General features: G+C 46.8%; 1 protein-coding gene across 1 annotated transcript in view; it reads right to left on the bottom strand.

Moving 5' to 3' along the window:
- Nucleotides 1-1,396: 1,396 nt before the first annotated feature.
- Nucleotides 1,397-23,560, bottom strand: part of LOC129715104 (peroxiredoxin-6-like) — a 31,118-nt gene continuing 8,954 nt past the window's right edge. Inside the window, exons 2-5 of the mRNA XM_055664970.1 lie at nucleotides 18,807-18,963; nucleotides 8,694-8,840; nucleotides 6,484-6,630; nucleotides 1,397-1,676 (exon numbers count right to left, since the gene is read on the bottom strand). Coding sequence (XP_055520945.1) covers nucleotides 1,548-1,676; nucleotides 6,484-6,630; nucleotides 8,694-8,840; nucleotides 18,807-18,963 — 580 coding nt within the window. The 3' untranslated portion in view covers nucleotides 1,397-1,547. The remainder of the gene's footprint in view (nucleotides 1,677-6,483; nucleotides 6,631-8,693; nucleotides 8,841-18,806; nucleotides 18,964-23,560) is intronic.

Here is a 23,560-nt window from a genome sequence, read left to right as displayed (position 1 = left end):
CTTTCTGCTTTACGCAGAGGCCGTTCCCTCCACAACTCCCTGGTCAACTCGTCCCTTCCCACCAAAACCACCCCCTCCTCTGGTACTTTACCCTGCAACCGCGGGAGATGCAACACCTGTCCTTTTACCTCCCTCCTCGACTCCATCCAAGGACCCAAACAGTCTATCCACGTGAGGCAGAGGTTCACTTGCACCTCCTCCAACCTCATCTACTGTATCTGCTGTTCCAGGTGTCAACTTCTCTACATCGGCGAGACCAAGCGCAGGCTCGGCAATCGTTTCGATGAACACCTCCACTCAGTCCGTCGTAACCTACCTAATCTCCCGGTGGCTCAGCACTTCAACTCCCCCTTCCATTCGCAATCTGACCTTTCTGTCCAGGGCCTCCTCCATTGTCAGAGTGAGGCCCAGTGTAAATTGGAGGAGCAGCACCTCATATTTTGCTTGGGTAGCTTACACCCCAGCGGTATGAACATTGACTTCTCTAACTTCAGATAGCCCTTGCTTTCTCTCTCTCCATCCCCTCCCTTTCCAGTTCTCCCATCTATATTACTGTCTCCGACTACATTCTATCTTTGTCCCGCCCACTCCCCTGACATCAGTCTGAAGAAGGGTCTCGACCCGAAACGTCACCCATTCCTTCTCTCCAGAGATGCTGCCTCATCCGCTGAGTAACTACAGCATTTGTGTCTACATGTCATTAGCTTTCTTCACTGCCTGCTTTACCCACATGTTTACTTTCAGTGACTGGTGTACAAGGATACCCAGGTCTCGTTGCACTTCTCTATTTCCTAATCTGACAACATTGATATAATCTGCCTCCTTGTTCTTGCCGCCAAAGTGGATAACCTTACATTTATCCACATTATACTGCATCTGCCACGCACCTGCCCACTCACTAAAACTGTCCAAATCGCGCTGCAAACTCTTAGCATCCTCTTCAGTTCCCACTGCCACCCAGCTTTGTGTCATCTGCAAATTTGCTAATGTTACTTTTATTCCCATCATCTAAATCATCAATATTGTAAATAGTTGTGGCCCCAGCACCGCGCCTTGCGGCACTCCACTCGCCACTGCCTGCCATTCTGACAGGGACCCGTTTATTCCTACTCTTTGTTTCCTGTCTGCCAACCAATTCTTTATCCATGCCAGTACCCTACACCTCTAATTTTCTCCACTAATCTCCTGTGTGGGACTTTATCAAAGGCTTTCTGAGTGTCCAGGTACACTATATCCACTGGCTCTCCCTTGTCCATTTTCCCAGTTACATCCTCAAAAAATTCCAGAAGATTAGTCAAGCAGGATTTCCCCATCATAAATCCATGCTGACTCGGACCGATCCTTTTACTGCTATCCACATATGCTGCACAAACACCACATTCCAGGAACTTAGGCGTTTATTGTTTGAAATGTTTAATTAATGAAATTTAATTATCGAGAAGGCAAACCACCTTCAGCATACAATTCCCTGTTGTCAATGATCAGTAGCTGAATGCAAGGACAGGCACATAAGGTGTAGTGTAAATAGGCACAGCTTGTCGCTGGGTTTAGGGTTGGGGTGTGAAGCGCATGTAAGTCTTCCCAGACGGGAGATCTTTAGTGTGAAAGCCCTTCGGGAACAGTTGAGCTGCCTCCTCTGGACTAATGTTGGGAAGAACCATGCAATCCTCACCAACCTGAGGGGAAAAGAAGTGCATGGGTTAGATCACAGAACAGTGCAGCAGACAGTACAGCAGACCAACAGGCCCTTCGGCCCACTTCTCTACATCGGCGAGACCAAGCGCAGGCTCGGCGAACGTTTTGCTGAACATCTCTGCTCAGCCCGTCTTAACCTACCTGATCTCCCGGTGGCTCAGCACTTCAACTCCCCCTCCCATTCCCAATCTGACTTTTCGTCCAAATTGGAGGAACAGCACCTCATATTTCGCTTGAGTAGCTTACACCCAGTGGTATGAACATTGACTTCTCTAATTTCAAGTAGCCTTGCTTTTTCTCTCCATCCCCTTTCCCTTCACAGTTCTCCCACCAGTCTTACTGTCTGCCTAGTCTATCTTTGTCCCGCCCCCTCCCCTGACATCAGTCTGAAGAAGGGTCTCGACCCGAAACATGATACAAATAATCTCCTCTACTTGCATTTGACCCATATCCCTGCAGACACATCCATGTGCTTCTTCCCCTTGTTATCAGGTTTCTGTCATAAACTGGGGCACTGTCTGATTCACCTCTACTCCATTCCACGGACTCACCACTCTGTAAAAAAAACCCCATCTTGCCCACCTCCTTCAAACATTGCCGCTCCCATCTCACAACTACGCCCTCTAGCCTTTGAATTTCCACACTGGGGAAAAAAAGGTTCTGACTGCCTACCCTATCTACACCTCTCATCATTTTATACATTTCTATCAGATCTCCCCTCAGACTCTGACGTTCCAGAGAAAACAATCCAAGTCTGACGAAGAAGGTGAGAAGCTTAAAAATAAAGAGCTAACAGGCTGGTAATATTAATCAAACTCAAACTGCACCACACTACTTCTAGAAAGTAGCCAACATAATGAAGACCCTTCCCACCCTAATCATTTCTTCTTCCCCCTCCCACTCCATCCGGCAGAAGGTACAAAAGCTTGAAAGCGCGCACCACCAGACTCAGGAACAACTTCTTCCCCTCTGTAATAGACAATAGACATTCAGCCCTTCAAGCCAGCACCACCATTCAATGAAATGCCCATTACTTGGGCACTTCATCGAGTTACAATTGTTTGCTTTAGAGTTAGATCATTGAGTTTTCAATTAATCCTTCTTTGATTTGCTTAGCTATTTTTTTGGCATTAGAAATAGCATATCACTCTCTCTGCATAGAATACATAGAAACTAGTATTTGCATTATGGAAATGTAGTCTTTTCACCACAGTGGTGTCGCTGGTAGAGCTGCTGCCTCACAGCTCCAGAAGTGGCCATTCTAATCTCTGCTGTTGTCTGTGAGGAGTTTGCCTATTCTCCCTGTGACCAACCATATCCCAAAGACATTGTCTGCTGTAAATTGAGCCTAATGGAGAAACTGAGGGGGTGAGGTTAATGAGAATGTTGGAAGCATTAAAACTGGATTAAAATAGTGTAGGATTCGTGTATCTAGGTCAGGGACGTGCCCCGCACTGGAGTAATGCACTCTTGGCTCGATCTACCCCGGGTGGAGGGGGGAAGAGAGGGGTGGAGAGAGTAGAGGGGTGAGGGGGAAGCAAGGGGTAGACGGGGAGGGGGGTGTGAGAGGGATTGCAGAAGAGGAAGAGGTGGGTCATTCCCTCATGGTCCCGGGGCAGCGCTCCCACCCCTCCAGTCGCCGTGCTTCACGCACACAGCCCCGGCTCCACCCCTCTCTCTCCCCGGGGAGACGCGGTGGTCAATACAGGGAGGGCCGGTCCATTGATACTAGCCAGTGCCTCCCCAGCCATTGACCTCACCGCACGACACTGTAACTAGGTGGTGTCAAAGATAAATTGCAAACCTTCAAGACGACAGCAAGGGAAACGGCTTAAAATGTTTAAAGTCCTCTTCATGCATTATAATAATTATGTGCTTTAAAGGAGGTTGAAAGTGAGCATGTGTAAAGGGCCTGTCCTACTTATGCGACTTTTCACCGACTGGCTTCCACCTTCAAGTTCGAGGGCACTTGCCTGAAAAACCTGTAGCTGGATCGACCGTCAGCCCACGCACACACCACACCCACACACACACACCACACACACACACACCACACACACGCAACACACCACACACACACAACAAACACACACACAACACACCACACACACACACACACCCACACACACACCACACACACACACACACCGCACACACCCACACACACACACACACACACACCCACACACACACACACACACACACACCCACACACACACACACACACGCAAAGGCGGGGGCCAGGGAAAGCGGGGGAGCGCTGTCTGAAATTCACACCCGCAATGAACAGGAAGGTAAAAGACGGCTGGCACAGTGTATGGTAAGTCCTTTAGACAGCGCGTAGGGGGGGGGGGGGGGGGGGGGGAGGGGGGGGGGGGGGGGGGGGGGGGGGGGGGGGGGGGGGGGGGGGGAGGGGGGGGGGGGGGGGGGGGGGGGGGGGGGGGGGGGGGGGGGGGGGGGGGGGGGAGGGAGAAGGGGGGGGAGGGAGGAGAAGGGGGGGAGGAGAGGGGGGGAGGAGAAGGGGGGGGAGGGAGAAGGGGGGAGGGAGAAGGGGGGGAGGAGGAGAAGGGGGGGAGGAGAAGGGGGGGGGAGAGGAGAAGGGGGGGGGAGGGAGAAGGGGGGGGGAGGGAGAAGGGGGGGAGGGGAGAAGGGGGGGGAGGGAGAGAAGGGGGGAGGGAGAAGAGGGGAGGGGGGGGGGGGGGGGAGAAGGGGGGGGGGGGGAGACCCTTTTAAGAAACCAGACAACTTTTACTAAAATCTAGCGGGCATTTGACATTACCGGTCAGTTTTCCTTGGTTCTGAAAACTCCAATGAGCCAATTAAAATGCCCGGTCAGCAAGGGAGATTGCCTACGGCTGCCCTCGACTGCCTGTAACTACATGGCGACCCCACTCCACTGCACTACCAGTTCAAAAGAACCATGCCGACCAATTTTTACTCGCGGAAAAATTTCCAGCATGCTGTTCCTCGACCAAACTGAGGCCGCGAGTATGCAGGAACCTCTCTCGAGCATGAAGGAGAGTTACTGTGACCTCCGAGGACCACGTGTCAACCATGCTGCGTGTTTATGTCAAGCCAAACTCTTCTAAACTCGCAAATTAGGTTGCCATAGTGGGACAGGCCCTTAACTGACTCTTACTGCCATCTACTTTAGTCAGATTCTCTTCTCTGTTGTCAAAGGACAAATGGCAATCGTAAAACAATAAAATAGGGTTCAAAGGGTGACAGGACATTTGCTTATCAGTAATGGGATGGAATTGGGTTGTGTTTACTCTGCTGCGTATTTCAGAGATGCATGATATTATAAACCCCATTTGGAAGAAGGAAATGTTCTAAAGTGCCTTCTGCAATAAACAAAACATCAAAGGAAGATGTATACTCGAATCTTTGTAGGTTGAGCATTCTCCTAGATTGCTCAAGTGTTCACTGTGTTTGGCACTCTTAAATGAAGTCTTGATTGACTTACTCCAATGTTGTGTTGTGTTTTAAAGTTTTCTTTAACAGTGGTCGACGGTCACTGTGGACTTGATGGGCTGAAGAGCCCGTTTCGTGCTATAATAAATTTGCACAGATTTTAACTTGACAAAGTATTTCCCTTTTGCAACTCAAGGGATGCCTGCAATTTTCTCTCGCGATCTTATTAGATTTTTTGTAAGACACGCAGCATGGAAACGGGCCGACCATCGATTACTGGTCCACATTCATTCTAATTTATCCCACTTTCTCATCCATTCCCTACACACTCGGGGGAAATTTCATAGACTCCTACTAACCCACACGTCTTTGTGATGTGGGAGGAAATTGGAGCACCCGGAGAAAACCCACACGGTCACAGGGAGAACGTGCCAAATCCATACAGAGATGCTGCCGAGGTCAGGATCAAACCCGGGTCTCTGGCGCTGTGAGGCAGCAACTCTACCGCTGTGCCAATGTGCTGGCATTTGTTATCCCATTAATAAGAAGGATGCAATGCGGCATTTAAAGAGAAACCGAAAGATACAAACCAAACGGAGTATTCAGTTCATCCTCACTGTTAGAGGGACAGAACAGCGACGGCTAGTAACTAGTAAATAGGGATGTGGATTGTGCTAATGTGGTAACTGGGAACCACAAAGCTTAAAAGTAGAGACAAGGAATGCAGCAGTGAGGACACCCAAGTTTCAGGAACATCATTGATGTTATAACTGAAAACTGGATCTACTGTCAACTGGCAGACTAGTGGATAATCATTTTATTCTGCAATCAAGACCTAGCTTGTCACTTAATTAAGTCTTTCAGTAACCTCCACTCTGTAATTAAGACCTTGTTTTATTGTTAATCAAGTTTCTGTGCAATCCTGTCAGTTGAGAATATAAAAGCTGTACCAAAGTCACGCTCAGGAGCTCAGCGTTTGACTGGTTTAATGGCATGCACCAGTTTTCATAAATCACCCGTTACCCCAAACACCAACTCAGTGGCACAGTGGTAGAGTTGCTGCCTATCAGCACTTATAGCACTAGATATCTGGGATCGATCCCGACTATGGGCGCTGTCTGTATGGAGTTTGTACGTTCTCCCCGTGACCTCGTGGGTTTCTCCGAGATCTTCGGTTTCCTCCCACACTCCAAAGACGTACAGATTTGTAGGTTAATTGGCTTGGTATAAATGCCCCTAGTGTGTGTAGGATAATGTTAATGTGAGTGGATTGCAGGTCGCTACGGACTCGGTGGGCTGATGGGCCTGTTTCCGCTCTGTATCTCTAAACTAAACTACACTCTATATGGCCTTTCCATTTGCTCCTGCACTCACCTTCCAGTTGACTGGCGTGGCGACTTTCTTGCAAGCCGTCAGCTGTAGGGAGTCAACAACTCGTAGGATTTCATCAAAGTTCCTCCCAGTGGTAGCTGGGTATAGGATGGACAGTTTCATTTTCTTGTCAGGGCCAATTACAAAGACCTAAAGAGAAAGTTAACTGTGAGGAGTCAACTAGAAATCATGGAACACTTACTCTCAGTCCGCCTAAACCGACCTGATTTCCCAGTTGCTCAACACTTTAACTCCCCCTACCATTCCCACACTGACCTTTCTGTCCTGGGCCTACTCCACTGTCGGAGTGAGACCCAGCACAAATTGGAGGAACAGCATCTCATATTTTGTTTGGGCTGCTTACACCCCAGCAGTGTGAACATTGACTTCTCTAACCTCAAGTAGCCGTTGCTTTCCCTCTCTCTCTCCATCCCTCCCCCATCCCAGTTCTCCGCCCTTGCTTTTCCTCTCACTCTCCATCCCTCCCCCTTCCCAGTTCCCTGACCATCTCTGGCTACATTTTATCTCTGTTTACTTTGTTGTTACCTTCTCCCAGCTAACAATGATCTATTCCACATTTTCCTTGATCTCCATCCCCTTTGTCCTATTTTCACACCTCACATTTCCTTATCCATGTATCCTCCCTCTTCCCCGACATCAGTCTGAGAAAAGGCCTCGACTGGAAACGTCACCCATTCCTTCTCTCCAGAGATGCTGCCTGTCCCGCTGAGTTACACCATCGCTTTGTGTCTAACTAGAAATCATGGGCTCTGATACTTCAAACTTGACGACGTGACGCAAGGAAAGAGTTAAATGTTTGCCACGGCGCTGCAGTAGAGTTGCCGCCTTACAGCTGGAGACCTGGGTTCGATTCCGACTACGGGTGCTGTCTGTACGGAGTTTGTGCGTTCTCCCCGTGACCTGGGTTTTCTCCATGACCTGGGTCATCTCCCAGATCTTCGGTTTCCTCCCACACTCCAAAGACGTACAGGTTTGTAGGTTAGTTGGCTTAGTAAATGGAAAAATTGTCCCGAGTGGGAGTCCGATAGTGTTAATGTGCGGGGATCACTGGTCACAATGCAAGTTCTGGCTGCACAAGTTAAATTTCAAAAATTAGAAACAGATGGAAGAGAAAGCTGGAAGAGAGGAGATGCTCCAGGCAAGTGATAGGTGGATATTAGTGATGGGTGGGGAGCTTTGAGAAGCAGATGGTTGCTCAGAGGCCAGAGATGAAAAGCCAGGTGGTGTGAGACAAGGACAGAAGATGTACGAAGATAGAGACAATAAACATTGGGGTCATTCAGTGGGTCTTCTTCTTCAGACCTGAAACATTACCTATTCCTTTTCTCCAGAGATGCTGCCTGTCCAGCATTTTGTGACTATCTTTGGTATAAGCCAGCATCAGCAGTTCCTTACTATAAGGAGGTAGGAGGGAGGAGGTATGAATTGTGAAGCCGGAGGAAGGAATATCGGTGGAAAGGGACGGGGGATATGAGTGAGAGTCCATGTGGGGGCACAGAGAGCAGAGGGGAGGGAGCAAAAGGCGGTGGTGGTGGGGGAGAGATGGCTTGTGGGTTAATTATGTATACATGCCCTGCACACGGTAAACTGAACCGCAATCTGTGGAATACATTGCCACAGATGGCTGACGAGGCCAAGTCAATGGGCATTTTTAAAGCAGAAATAGATAGATTCTTGATTAATAAGAGCGTCAATAGACAATAGGTGCAGGAGTAGGCCATTTGGCCCTTCGAGCCAGCATCGCCATTCAAGGTGATCATGGCTGATCATCCCCAATCAGTACCACGCTCCTGCCTTCTCCCCATATCCCCTGACTGCGCTATTTTTAAGAGCCCTATCTAACTCTCTTGAAAGTATCCAGAGAACCGGCCTCCACCGCCCTATGAAGGCAGAGAATTCCACAGACTCACCACTCTGTGAGAAAAAGTGTTTCCTCGTCTCCGTTCTAAATGGCTTACTCCTTATTCTTAAACTGTGGCCCCTGGTTCTGGACTCCCCCAACATCGGGAACATGGTTCTGGACTCCCTCAACATCGGGAATATAGGTGACGGGAAGAAGGCAGGAGAATGGGGTTGAGAGGGAATGACAGATCAGCCACGATTAAATGGCAGAGTAGAATCAATGGGCTTAATGGCCGAAGTCTGGTCTAATGGAAATGATCACTTTATCAAAGCAAAAAACGAACGCTTACAGCACGAGCAGTGAGCGGCAAACCTTCCTTGTTCCTTTCCGCGGGATCCAGCATTCCGAACTGGACCGCCAGGTCCCTCTTTTCGTCGGAAATGATGGGAAACGGCAGCTTCTTCTCAGGTGCCTTTTCGATGTAGGCATTGATGTCCTGCAAACGGCAGACAGAAACACAACCACAGCTTAGTCAATGGCCAAGGTAGCCTGCGAGCAGCATGCCAAGGCAAGTTGGCAGTGATTTCTCATCGGGTCAGGCACTGTACTTAATCAAATGGCAAAAAGACCCAGACTAAGGTATAAAAGCTTGAGACCACAGATAGAGTAGACGATTAGAACCTTGTTCCCTAGCTTGGAAAATAAGATACTAGAGAGCAGAGCTTTAACGTAGGAGTAACAATGTTTATAGGCGATGGACGGGCAAGATTCTTATCCATACTTTTATTTATGTATTCATCTATTTGTTTATATTTTCATAATTTAATCTATTTATTTATTCATTTATTATTATTATTATTATTATTATTATTATATACACCGTGGGTGGTGGGTCCCTGGAACATTGCCAGGGGCGATGGTGGAGGCAGATACAATAGGAGTTGGTCTTATTATGTTCGATACAGATATCGCGGGCTGAAAGATCTCTTCCTGTGCTATACTGTTTTAATGTTCTACGTTCCATCTATACCCTACAACTGGACAGTGTACTGGTGAAACTGCATACTGTTGTGCTCTCCTTATTTGAGGAGGGATATATCCACATTGTTTAGCTCGGTGTTTTGAGGTCTAGTGAAAAGATTTTTTGTTGCGTGCTATCCAGTCGGCGAAAAGACTGCACATGATTACATTCAAACCGTCCACAGTGTACAGAGAATAACGTTTAGTGCAGTAAAGTCCGATTAAATATTGTCCGAGGGTCTCCAATGAAGTAGATGGGAGATCAGGACCACTCCCTGGTTGTTGATAGGATGGTTGAGTTGCCTGATAATAGCTGGGATGAAAGTGTCCCTGAATCTGGAGGTGTGCATTTTCACACTTCTGTACCTCTTGCCTGATGGGAGAGGGGAGAAGAGGGTGAGACTGGTCCTTGAGGATGGAGACAACTAGGAGAGGGTCACCTGGCTATTCCAGAAACAAAAGTTGTCTTATGAGATATAGTTGAGGCGAGTGGGTTTATACTCTTTGGTGTTAAGAAGGAACGCCCTGCCACTTACTGACGATAAGTGACAGGACGTTCCACTTGCATCGAGCACATTCAACTGAACCAGATTAAGATCTCCACTGCTTGGTTGTTTTTCAAAAATAGGGGAAGGACACCGATTCAGTAAATGGACAGCATATTTCACTGGGCCTTATAACAGAAAACACGATTGCAAAACTTGTTTTTCCACTGTTGATGTCTTCTGGGCAATGTGACACTGACAGGAAAGCATCATGGGCCTATCCCACCTGCGATTATTTGGGCGACTACAGGCGACTGGGGCAAATGTTCAACAGGTTTAACAATTTTCAGCAACAGTGGCGACAATTTTTGCTGCCGTAGGTGTTGTCGTAGGTTGTTGTCAGATTTCGTAGGTGAATTCCATTAAAACTAGTTTCTGGCAGTCGCCTAAGTGGGACAGGCCCGTTACAGAGCATTTGGGGCAGCACAGTGGCGCAGCGGTAGAGTTGCAGCCTTATAGCACCAGAGATCCGGGTTCAGGGGGAAGGAACTAGAAACTAGCAAAAGACTATGACAAAAATCAGGGCCAGCAACAGATGACTCAGGCACGATAATAAGGTGCCTAATGTCATCTATTGCTGGCCTTGATTTGTCCTGGTCTTTTCTTGCTTCCGGTCCCTCCCTGCCTACAATCAGTCTGAAGAAGCATCCCGGCCTGAAACATCACCTGTCCTTTTTCTTCAGAGATACTACATGGCCCGCTGAGTTACACTTGCACTTTGTGTCCAACTTTGGGAGGTCATGTTACAGTTGCAGTTGGTAAAACTGTTCAGTTCTTCAACTATTGTGTCCTGTTCGGGGCACCATGTTATAGGAAAGATATTGTTAAGTTTGAAAGGGTCCAGAAAATAATTAGTTGCCAGGACAAGAGGGTGTGAGCTGTAGGGAGAGGTCGAGTAGGCTGGGTCTCTATTCCATGGAGCACAGGAGGATGAGGGGAGATCTTATAGAGGTGTATAAAATCATGAGAGGAATAGATCGGGTAACGTATTTTACCCAGAGTAGGGGAATAGAGGACCAGAGGACATAGGTTCAAGGTGAAGGGCAAAAGATTTAATAGGTATCAGAGGGGTAACCTTTCCACACAAAGGGTGGTGGATGTATGGAACAAACTGCCATAAGAGGTAGTTGAGGCAAGGACTATACCCTCGTTTAAGAAAAGGTTGGACAGGTACATGGATAGAACATGTTTGGAGGGATATGGACCAAGCACAGGCAAGTAGCTGGGACATTGTTATCCCATGTGAGTGAGTTGGGCCGAAGGTCCTGATTTCACAACAAATCACTCCATGACTCTATGACTCTTGATTCCCGTGTGCCGGCACGGAAGGCTCAGCAGGATCCCACCCGAAGGCTCGTCGGTCGGTGGGACCAGGAAGGAGAGGTCGGACGCAGGGAACAAGGGCTGGTAGGAGGGTGAACTGGGGCATGCCTCCAACACCATCAAGGTCAGCTGCAGGAGGCGGCCCGGGACAGAAAGATGGGCGGGCGAGGAGAGGAGGGGGGCGTCAGTACATGGGACCTGCTCCTGTACATCGTGCCCATGGGTCCACAGGACTTTGGACATGGTGCCAAAATAGGGCGGCACCCGCATGTGTAATATACTCAAAATAATTTCACTGTGTTGTTGTACAGGTGAGAAATAACCGGCGAGTTGCACCAACCTTTCATGTCCATCTGCCGGGGAATTGTCTGCCATTGAGTCAAACTTGGTTCAGTGGCATCTCCCCCAGTCAGAAGGTCATGAATTAAAGATCTATCCCAGGGCTGAACTCCACCCTTCAGTCTGATTCTCACCTTTAGTTTAGTTTAGTTTAGTTTAGAGATGCAGCACGGAAACAGGCCCTTTGGCCTGCCAAGTCTGCGCCGACCAGTGATCCCCACACATTAACACTATCCTACACACATTAGGGACAATTTTCAACATACACCAAGCCAATTACCCCTCAAACCTGTACGTCTTTGGAGTGTGGGAGTAAACAAAAGATCTAGGAGAAAATCCACGCAGGTCACGGGGAGAACGTACAAACTGTGTACTGACAGTACAGGACTCTCGCTTAACTTTTTTTCCCTGTTGCCAGCCGGGCAACCGTGGCAGCTTTTTAGGTTGCCAAATGACAGTTTATTTAAGATGGCTTGCATGACGTGTGCGATAATGTGCTCGGACGAAGTGAGTAGTTACCAGTCGGAATTATACTCAATGAAGCTCACATATTATTTCTGCTTCAAATAAAGTCACAAACTAAACATTCACCAATCAAGACATGATATATCCCACAATGACATGCAGCAAAATTATAAGACAGGATCTCAGCTCTTTTTACACATTGCAATTTCTATTAGTTCTTTCCACTTCCAAACAAAAATGTGGTTGGATTATTCAGCGTATGATCAACCTGTGTCAATAAATCCTGGACCATGGTAACATATATGCGTATGTATAGTTGTGAATGTTGCTCGTTAAATAACTACAGTACTGATACTCCATATTAAGAGCATTGATTTGCCGTTAAAATGAATTCTGTAATAACGTGTCAACGGCAGCAGTGACAATCGAACACTGCGGTTTTAATGTTTCACGTGTTCACAATATAATTAATCCATCTTTATAGATTAAAACAAATATTAACATTGGGAATTAAAACACATTTGATTGCATTCCGTTATCAAACATAGTCAATGTTCGCTCTGAAGACATTTCCAGGACAATAGGGTCAGGGAGGGGTGCGAGTGTGAATCGGTGCGAGGTGGATAGATGGCGGAGGAGGGGGTGGAGTTAGAAGACATTCGGTGCGGAATGGATGGATTGAGGCAGGTGAATTAGTATGTGTTTGTTGGAGTAAGTAAAATTGTGAGGGAGAGCACGGGGGGATGTCAGTGGTGTTGAATGGGGGGGGGGGGGGTTCAGTACGGGATAGATGGGGTAGACAAAAGTGCTGGAGAAACTCAGCGGGTGAGGCAGCATCTATGGAGCGAAGGAAATAGGCAACGTTTCGGGCAAGGTGGGGAGGAAGGAAGGTCAGCGCTCCTCGGACAACATCGCCCCGCTGCCTTGGCCGTTGGGAACTCCTCGCCACCGCCTCCCTCCTCCGCCAGCCAACAGCAAGATGCGGGGCCGAGCGGTGCAGCTCAAAGATCCTACAGCTATAGTATCTTTGGTGCAGGTACACAAAAAAGCTGGACAAACCTAGCGGGTGCAGCAGCATCTATGGAGGGAAGGAAATAGGCAACGTTTCGGGCCGAAACCCTTCTTCAGACTTTGATGTATCTTCGGTGCAGCTGCTTCAGAAGTGTCGCAGCGAATGACGGGTCCCACACAGCAGCCGCGACAGCTGCACCATCTCCTCCTCCTCCCTGATAGCGGTCACTGCTTGCAAACCCGCTAACGGCGATAACCGCTTTTAAAAAAAAACCCTCCCGCATGCCGAGGCCTCCCGCTCCCTCCCTCCTCCCGGCCTCGGTGTGCGGGAGGGTTTTTTTTTTAAAGCGCCGTTAGCGGGTTTGCAAGCAGCGTCCGCTATCAGGACGGGAGGGGTGCAGGAGGAGGAGATGGAGCCGCTGTGCGGGGCCCGTCATTCGCTGCGACCCTTCATCACCGCGCACCTAGTATCTTTCCCACGCATTACAGCCGTCACCGCCGACACAAAATGTTGCGTTCCTTTTCTCCAGAGATGCTGCCTGACCCGTGGAGTTACTCCAGTTTTTTGTGTCTATCTTCGGTACAAACCAGTATCTGGTTGCCAAGCCGGGCAAAATGACTTGGTGTTTAGGTTGCCCAGCGGCGCTTTGAGTGGTCAGTGGCACCCAGGCAACCATTAACTTCGAGCCCTGCAGTAACCGTGGTCGGGATTGAACCTGGGTCTCTGGTGCTGCAGACGCTGTAAGGCAGAAACTCTACCGCTGCGTCACCATGCCGCCCTTTTCATTTGAGATCCTTAATGACAGGATCTGGTCTGTCAGATGGTATAAACAAATCACAAGGGTTTATTTAAAGAACAAAGGAGTCCTTCCAGGGTTCAGAGAGGTTTACTAACTACATGTAACTTCAGCAAAACAGTGATGACGACATCCTCACAGTGACAAAAGAGGAATTTGGATATGTTCCTTGGATTAAGTTTAATTAGCCTTTGAATAACATGCACCCACTAAAATTACTCAAAGTATCATAGAAACATAGACAATATGTGCAGCAGTAGGCCATTTGGTCCTTCGAGCCAGCAACGTCATTCAATATGATCATGGCTGATCATCCACAATCAGTACCCTGTTCTGGCTTTTTCACCATACCCCTTGATTCCCTTAACCCTAAGAGCTAAATCTAACTCTCTCTTGAAACTATCCAGTGAATTGGCCTCCACTGCCTTCTGTGGCAGCAAATTCCACAGATTCACATCTCTGGGTGAAAAAGGTTTTCCTCATCTCAGTCCTAAATGGCCTAACCCTTATACTTAAACTGTGTCCCCTGGTTCTGGACTCCCCCAACATCGGGAACATTTTTCCTGCATCAACCCTGTCCAATCCTGTAATAATTTTATATGCTTTCATTAGATCCCCTCTCATCCTACTAAATTCCAGTGAATACAAGCCCAGTCGACCCATTCTTCCATCATATGTCAGCCCGCCACCCCGATAATTAACCTGGCGAAATTACACTGCACTCCCTCAATAGCAATAATGTCCTTCCTCAAATTAGGGACTGTGTTATATGAAAGATGTTGTCAAGCTGGAAAGTTGTACAGAGATTCACGAGGATGTTTGATCAGGGAGAGTGAGGAGGTCATAGAGGGGAGTTATAGGGAGGTGGTCACTCCAAAACCACGGGAGAGAGACATGCGGGTCACGCTTAGGAAGGGCAAGGGGCAGAGGCAGGAACGAGTGAGTACTCCAATGTCGGTACACCTCGCAAATAAGTACTCCTGTTTGAGTACGGATGGGGGTGACAGCCTACCCGGGGGTAGTGACAGCGGACGGGCCTCCAGCACAGAGACCGGCCCTGTTGCTCCAAAAGGTAGCGAAAAAAAGAGGGCAATAGTAATTGGGGACTCTATTGTTAGGGGGTCGGATAGGCGATTCTGTGGAATGGGAGGCAGGAAGCAGTAAAGGGAAGCACTCGGACACAAGAGGAGAAAGAAAAAAAAGGAAATAAACAGAGAATAAGAGACGGGGGGTTTCTTAAATGTGCATATTTTAATGCTAGGAGCATTGTAAGAAAGGTGGATGAGCTTAGAGTCTGGATAGACACCTGGAAGTATGATGTTGTGGCGATCAGTGAAACATGGTAGCAGGAGGGCTGTGATTGGAAACTAAATATTCCAGGATTTCGTTGCTTCAGGCGTGATAGAATTGGAGGGGCAAGAGGTGGAGGTGTTGCATTGCTAGTCAGGGAAGATATTACAGCAGTGCTTTGGCAGGATAGATTGGAGGGCTCATCTAGGGAGGCTATTTGGGTGGAATTGAGAAGTGGGAAAGGTGTAGCAACACTTATAGGGGTGTATTATAGACCGCCAAACGGGGAATGAGAATTGGAAGGGCAAATATGTAAGGAGATAGCAGATATTAGTAGTAAGCACAAGGTAGTCATTGTGGGAGATTTCAACTTTCCACACATAGACTGGGAAAATCATTCTGTAAATGGGCTGGATGGGTTGGAGTTTGTAAAATGTGTGCAGGATAGTTTTTTGCAGCAATACATAGAGGTACCTACTAGAGGAGGGGCGGTGCTTGACCTCCTGTTAGGAAATGAGACGGGACAGGTGGCGGAGGTATGCGTTGGGGAGTACTTCGGGTCCAGTGATCACAATACCATTAGTTTCAATATAATTATGGAGAGAGTCAGAACTGGACCTAGGGTTGAGATTTTTGATTGGAGAAAGGCTAACTTTGATGAGATGCGAGATGATTTAAAAGGAGTGAACTGGGACATTTTGTTTTATGGGAAAGATGTAGAAGAGAAATGGAGGACATTTAAAGGGGAAATTTTAAGAGTACAGAATCTTTATGTTCCTGTTCGGTTGAAAGGAAACAGTAAAAATTGGAAAGAATTTCCCTGGTTTTCAAGGGATATTGGACATCTTGTTCGGAAAAAGAGGGAGATCTACAATAATTATAGGCAACATGAAGTAAATGAGGTGCTTGAGGAGTATAAGGAATGTAAAAAGAATCTTAAGAAATAAATTAGAAAAGCTAAAAGAAGATATGAGGTTGCTTTGGCAAGTAAGGTGAAAGTAAATCCAAAGGGTTTCTACAGTTATATTAATAGCAAAAGGATAACGAGGGATAAAATTGGTCCATTGGAGAGACAGAGTGGACAGCTATCTGCAGAGCCAAAAGAGATGGGGGAGATATTGAACAATTTTTTTTCGTCGGTATTCACCAAGGAGAAGGATATTGAATTATGTGAGGTAAGGGAAACGAGTAGAGTAGCTATGGATACTATGAGGTTCAAAGTAAAAGAAGTACTGACAAAAATATAAAAGTGGATAAGTCTCCAGGTCCTGACAGGATATTCCCTAGGACATTGAGGGAAGGTAGTGTAGAAATAGCCGGGGCTATGACAGAAATATTTCAAATGTCATTAGAAACGGGAATAGTCCCCGAGGATTTGCGCACTGTGCATGTTGTTCCATTGTTTAAAAAGGGTTCTAAGAGTAAACCTAGCAATTGTAGACCTGTTAGTTTGACTTCAGTGGTGGGCAAATTAATGGAAAAGATACTTAGAGATAATATATATAAGCATCTAGATAAACAGGGTCTGATTAGGAACAGTCAACATGGATTTGTGCCTGGAAGGTCATGTTTGACTAATCTTCTTGAATTTTTTGAAGAGGTTACTAGGGAAATTGACGAGGGTAAAGCAGTGGATGTTGTCTATATGGACTTTAGTAAGGCCTTTGGCAAGGTTCCTCATGGAAGGTTGGTTAAGAAGGTTCAACTGTTGGGTATAAATGCAGGAATAGCAAGATGGATTCAACAGTGGCTGAATGGGAGAAGCCAGAGGGTAATGGTGGATGGCTGTTTATCGGGTTGGAGGCAGGTGACTAGTGGGGTGCCTCAGGGATCTGTGTTGGGTCCTTTGTTGTTTGTCATGTACATCAATGATCTGGGTGAAGGTGTGGTAAATTCGATTAGTAAGTATGCAGATGATACCAAGATAGGGGGTGTTATGGATAATGAAGAAGATTTCCAAAGTCTACAGAGTGATTTAGGCCATTTGGAAAAATGGCTGAAAGATGGCAGATGGAGTTTAATGCTGATAAATGTGAGATGCTACACCTTGGCAGGACAAATGAAAATAGGACGTACATGGTAAATGGTAGGGAATTGAAGAATACAGTTGAACAGAGGGATCTGGGAATAACCGTGCATAGTTCCTTGAAGGTGGAATCTCATATAGATAGGGTGGTAAAGAAAGCTTTTGGCATGCTAGCCTTTATAAATCAGAGCATTGAGTATAGAAGCTGGGATGTAATGTTAAAATTGTACGGCATTGGTGAGACCAAATCTGGAGTATGGTGTACAATTTTGGTCGCCCAATTATAGGAAGGATGTCAACAAAATAGAGAGAGTACAGAGGAGATTTACTAGAATGTTGCCTGGGTTTCAACAACTAAGTTACAGAGATAGGTTGAATAAGTTAGGTCTTTATTCTCTGGAGCGCAGAAGATTAAGGGGGGACTTGATAGAGGTCTTTAAAATGATGAGAGGGATAGACAAAGTTGATGTGGACAAGCTTTTCCCTTTGAGAATAGGGAAGATTCAAACAAGAGGATATGACTTCAGAATTAAGGGACAGAAGTTTAGGGGTAATACGAGGGGGAACTTCTTTACTAAGAGAGTGGTAGCGGTGTGGAATGAGCTTCCAGTGGAAGTGGTGGAGGCAGGTTCATTGGTATCAGTTAAAAATAAATTGGATAGGCATATGGATGAGAAGGGAATGGAGGGTTATGGTATGAGTGCAGGCAGGTGGGACTAAGGGGAAAAAGAGTTGTTCGGCACGGACTTGTAGGGCCGAGATGGCCTGTTTCCGTGCTGTAATTGTTATATGGTTATATGGTTATATGATGTTGCCAGGACTAGAGGGTCTGAGCTACAGGGTGAGGTTGAATAGGCCGGGTAATCCTTGGAGCATTGGAGGATGAAGGATGATCTTGTAGAGGAATATAAAATCATGAGGGGAATAAATCGGGTAGAGTCTCTTGCCCAGAGTAGGTGAATCAAGGACCAAAAGACATAGGTTTAAGGTGCAGGGGAAAAGATTTAATAGGAATTGGAGGGGTAACTTTTTCACACAATGGGTGGTGGGTGTATGGAACAAGATGCCGGTCGATGGAGGTGGTTGAGGCTGGGACTATCCCAATTTTTAAGGTAAATGGATAGGACAGGTTTGGAGGGATATGGGCTAAACGCGGGCAGGTACAGCTGGGCATGTTAGCCGGTGTTAGGCTGAAAGGTCTGTTTCCACGCTGTATCACTCTGTGACTCTATATCAATGGAGAACATGGAAGGAAGATTTACAAAAATAGCAGTAGTAACACAAGGCTACAACATTCCTCAACCAACCACACTAAAGGAAGTGTAGCTGAAGTTGGGAGGGGCAGTGGGCAGCACTAGAGTTGCTGCCTTATAGATGGAACGATGGATAGTATAGAACTAGTCTGAAGAAGGGTTTTGACCCAAAACATCACCCATTCCTTCTCTCCAGAGATGCTGCCCATCATGAAGTACTCCAGCATTTTGTGTCTATCTTCGGTTTAAAACAACATCTGCAGTTCCTTCATACACATAGAATGAGAGTGAATGGGTGATCGATGGCCGGAATGGAGTTGGTGGGTCAAGCGGACTGTTTCCATGCTGAAAAGATAATACAATTGAAGCACCATTGCATCTTGGTTACTATACCTTGCTCCAACATTCGTGATCATAAACGCTGTCAACAGACAGGGCTATGACTTTCACCTTACGCTTTTCAAACTCCGCAGCCATCTGGGCCATCGTGCCGAGCTCCGTTGTACAGACTGGGGTGTAGTCAGCTGGGTGGGAGAACAGGATGCCCCATCTGTACCACAAACAAAGTGTGTCAGTCCACCACCAACTGCGGTCCGCGTTATAAAAATCACAACACAGTATCAAAAATAAAATGGAGAGAATGAAAGGGTGACGTTTCTGGGTTAAGAACCTTCTTGCAATCAGTCTGAAGAAGGGACTCGACCCGAAACGTCACTCATTCCTTCTCCCCAGAGGTGCTGCAGAACCCGTTGAGTTACCCCAGCAGTTTGTGTCTACCTTCAGTTTAAACCAGCATCAGCAGTCCTTCCTACACCAAAAATAAAATATTGGCTTGGGTTCAAGGTTTCAAGGTCAGTTTATTGTCACTTGTACCAATTAAGGTCCAGTGATATTTGAGTTACCATATAGCCATACTAAGTGAAAAGCAATAAGACGCACAATCACACTAATTAAAATTTAACATAAGCATCCACCACAGCAGCTCCCCGCATTCCTCACTGTGATGGAAGGTAATAAAGTCCAATCTTCTCCCTCTTTATTCCCCCGTGGCTGGGGCTGTCGAACCATCTGCAGTCGGGGTGATCAAAGCTCCCGCAGCCGGTGGCCCAAAGCCCCCGCGTCAGCGTGATCGATGTGGATACTACACTAAATGAAACAACAAGGGCCTGTGCTATAGGACGGGGTTGGGCAAGCTGGGACTATGGTATAAACCAGCATCTGCAGTTCATTTTTAAGACTATAAAAGTCTTAGATAGGTGATCTTATAGGGGTGTACTAAATGATGAGAGCAATAGATCGGGTAGACGCACAGTCTCTTGCCCAGAGCAAGGGAAAATCGAGAACCAGAGGACTTAGGTTTAAGGTGAGGGGGGAAAAAGATTATTAGGAATGCGAGGGGTAACTTTTTCCACAAAGGGTGGTGGGTGTATGGAACAAGCTGCCAGATGAGGTAGTGGAGGCAGGGACTATAGCAAGTTTTAGTTTAGAGATACAGCGTGGAAACTGGCCCGTCAGCCACGTGTGACCCGAAACGTCACCTATTCCTTCTCTCCAGAGATGCTGCCTTTCCCGCTGAGTTACTCCAGCTTTTTGTGTCATCTTCAGTTTGAACAAGCGTCTGCAGTTCCTTCTTACACATATCTCCTCTGACAGTTCGTTCCATGCACTCACCACCCTTTGTGGGAAAACGTTAGGCCTCAGATTCCTATTAAATCTTTTCCCCTTCACTTAAACCTATGTCCTCTGGTCCTCGATTCCCCTACTCTGGGCAAATGCCTCTGTGCATCTACCCGATCTATTCCTCTCATGATTTTGTACATCTCTAAGATCATCGCTCAACCTCCTGTCTATCTTCAAGAACTTACAATCCTGCTTACTGTGTGCAAGTTTGGGCACTACCAGGGCATGTTTAACTTTGAAAGGAGTTACAACATGCACTGGATTAATAGAAGGGCTGGGAGCAGGTTAAGTAATGATAGGTTGCACAAGTGTGGCCTGTACTTCCTTGAAAAATGATGATGATCTGTTGAAGGGAGTCAAAAGAGAAAACAATTCTGGTCTGTCAATGTAAGCAAAAACATTTCTACAGATTAAAATATATCTGGAGTCAGAATAGAGTCATCCAGCGTGAAAGCAGGCCCTTCAGCCCAACTTTGGGGACAGCACATTGGTGCAACGGTAGAGTTGCTGCCTCACAGCACCAGAGACCCGGGTTCGATCCTGACTACGGGTATTTGACTGCCTGTATGGAGTTAGCACGTTCTTCCCGTGAGGAAGCTCTGTTGGCGAGGAAAGAAATTCAGTCCCTTGCAAGGGGTGACATTGAAACAGGAGATGTACAGTCAGTATGGATAGAACAGGAATTGTAAGGGTAAAGCGACCCTAATGGGACTTATTTTCAGGCCCACAAACAGTAGCCTGGATCTAGGGTGCAAGTTAAACCAGGAGTTAAGATTGACATGTAGTAAAGGTAATGCTGCAGTTGTTATGGATGATTTCAACATGCAGGTAAACTGGGAAAATCAGGTTGGTACTGGACCCCAAGAAAGGGAGTTTGTGGACTGCCTTCATGATGGATTCTTAGAGCAGCTTGTATTAGAGCCTACCAGGGAGAAGGCAATTCTGAATTTACTGGTAGGTAATGAACTGGATTTGATAAAGGAACGAGGTTTATGAGCCATTAGGAGGTAGTGACCAAAATATGGTCAAGTTTAATCTACAATTGGAGAGGGAGAAGGGTAGATCGGAGGTGTCAGTGTTATAGTTGAATAAAGGGGACTATGGAGCCATGAGGGAGGAGCTGGCCAAAGTTGACTGGAAAGATACCCTAGCAAGGATGACAGTGGAACAACAATGGCAGGTACTTCTAGGAATAATACAGAAGGTGCAGGATCAGTTCATTCCAAACAGAAAGAAACATAGAAACATAGAAATTAGGTGCAGGAGTAGGCCATTCGGCCGTTCGAGCCTGCACCGCCATTCAATATGATCATGGCTGATCATCCGACTCAGTATCCCGTACCTGCCTTCTCTCCATACCCCCTGATCCCCATAGCCACAAGGACCACATCTAACTCCCTCTTAAATATAGCCAATGAACTGGCCTCAACTACCCTCTGTGGCAGAGAGTTCCAAAGATTCACCACTCTCTGTGTGATTCCAAGGGGAGTAAGGGGTGGCCGTGGGTGACAAAGGATGTCAGGGACTGTATAAAAATAAACGAGAAGAAGTACAACGTAGCAAAGATGAGCGGGAAGCCAGAGGATTGGGTAATGTTTAAAAAGCAACAGAAGATAACTAAAAAGGCATTACGGGGAGAAAATATGAGGTCCAAAGGTAAGCTAGCCAAGCTTCTTTCGGTATGTGAAGAGGAAAAATTAGTTGAGATCAAAGTTGGACCCTTGAAGACTGAAACAGGTGAATTTATTATGGGGAACAAGGAAATGGCAGATGAGTTGAACAGGTACTTTGGATCCGTCTTCACTAAGGAGGACACAAACAATCTTCGTGATATAGTAGTGGCCAGGAGATCTGGGGTGACAAAGGAACTGAAGGAAATCCACATTAGGCAGGAAATGGTGTTAGGTAGACTGATGGGACTGAAGGCTGATAAATCCCCAGGGCCTGATGGTCTGCATCCCAGGGTACTTAAGGAAGTGGCTCTAGAAATCATGGATGCATTGGTGATAATTTTCCAATGTTTTGTAGATTCAGGATCAGTTCCTGTGGATTGGAGGGTAGCTAATGTTATCCCACTTTTTAAGAAAGGTGGGAGAGAGAAAACAGAGAATTATAGACCAGTTAGCCTGACATCGGTGGTGGGGAAAATGCTGGAGTCAATTATAAAAGATGAAATGGTCGCACATTTGGGTAGCAGGAACAGGATCAGTCCGAGTCAGCATAGATTTATGAAGGGTAAATCATGCTTGACTAATCTTCTGGAATGTTTTGAGGATGTAACTAGGAAGATGGACAAGGGAGAGCCAGTGGATGTAGTGTACCTGGAGTTTCAGAAAGCATTTAATAAGGTCCCACATAGGAGATTAGTGGGCAAAACTTAGGGCACATGGTATTGGGGGTAGTGCTGACATGGATAGAGAAGTGGTTGGCAGACAGGAAACAAAGAGTAGGGATTAACAGGTCCCTTTCAGAATGGCAGGCAGTGACTAGTGGGGTACCGCCAGGCTCGGTGCTGGACTGCAGCTATTTACAATAGACATCATTCATTTGGATGAAGGGATTCAAAGTAACATTAGCAAATTTGAAGATGACACAAATTTGGGTGGCAGTGTGAACTGTGAGGGGGATGCTATGAAAATTGAAGGGTGACTTGGGGGAGTGGTCAGATGCAGTCCAGCACCGAGCCTCACGGTTTAATGTGAATAAATGTGAGGTTATCCACTTTGATATCAAAAACAGGAAGGCAGATTACTATCTAAACGGCGTCGTTGGGAAAAGGGGAAGTACAATGGGATCTGGGGGTCCTTGTTCATTAGTCAATGAAAGTAAGCATGTAGGTACAGCAGGCAGTGAAGAAAGCGAATGGCATTTTGGCTTTTATCACAACAGTAGTCGAGGTTAGGAGCAAAGAGGTCCTTCTGCAGTTGTACAGGGCACTAGTGAGGCCACACCTGGAGTATTGTGTGCAGTTTTGGTCCCCTAATTTGAGGAAGGACATTCTTGCTATTGAGGGAGTGCAGCGTAGGTTTACAAGGATGGAGGGACTGTCATATGCTGAGAGAATGGAGCGGCTGGGCTTGTACACTCTGGAGTTTAGAAGGATGAGAGGATATTTTATTAAAACATATAAGATTGTTAAGGGTTTGGACATGCTAGAGGCAGGAAACATGTTCCTGATGTTGGGGGAGTCCAGAACCAGGGGCCACAGTTTAAGAATAAGTCGTAAGCCGTTTAGAACAGATACGAGGAAACACTTTTTCTCACAGAGTGGTGAGTCTGTGGAATTCTTTACCTCAGAGGGCGGTGGAGGCCGGTTCTCTGGATACTTTCGAGAGAGAGCTTGATAGAGCTCTTAAAGGTAGGTCAGGGGATATGGGGAGAAGGTAGGAACGAGGTAGTGATTGGGGATGATCAGTCATGATCACATTGAATGGTGGTGCTGGCTCGAAGGGCCAAATGGTCTACTC

The sequence above is a fragment of the Leucoraja erinacea genome, unplaced genomic scaffold (assembly GCF_028641065.1).
Source record: "Leucoraja erinacea ecotype New England unplaced genomic scaffold, Leri_hhj_1 Leri_1014S, whole genome shotgun sequence".
NCBI lineage: Eukaryota > Metazoa > Chordata > Chondrichthyes > Rajiformes > Rajidae > Leucoraja > Leucoraja erinaceus.
This window is presented reverse-complemented; position numbering and strand designations above follow the sequence as displayed.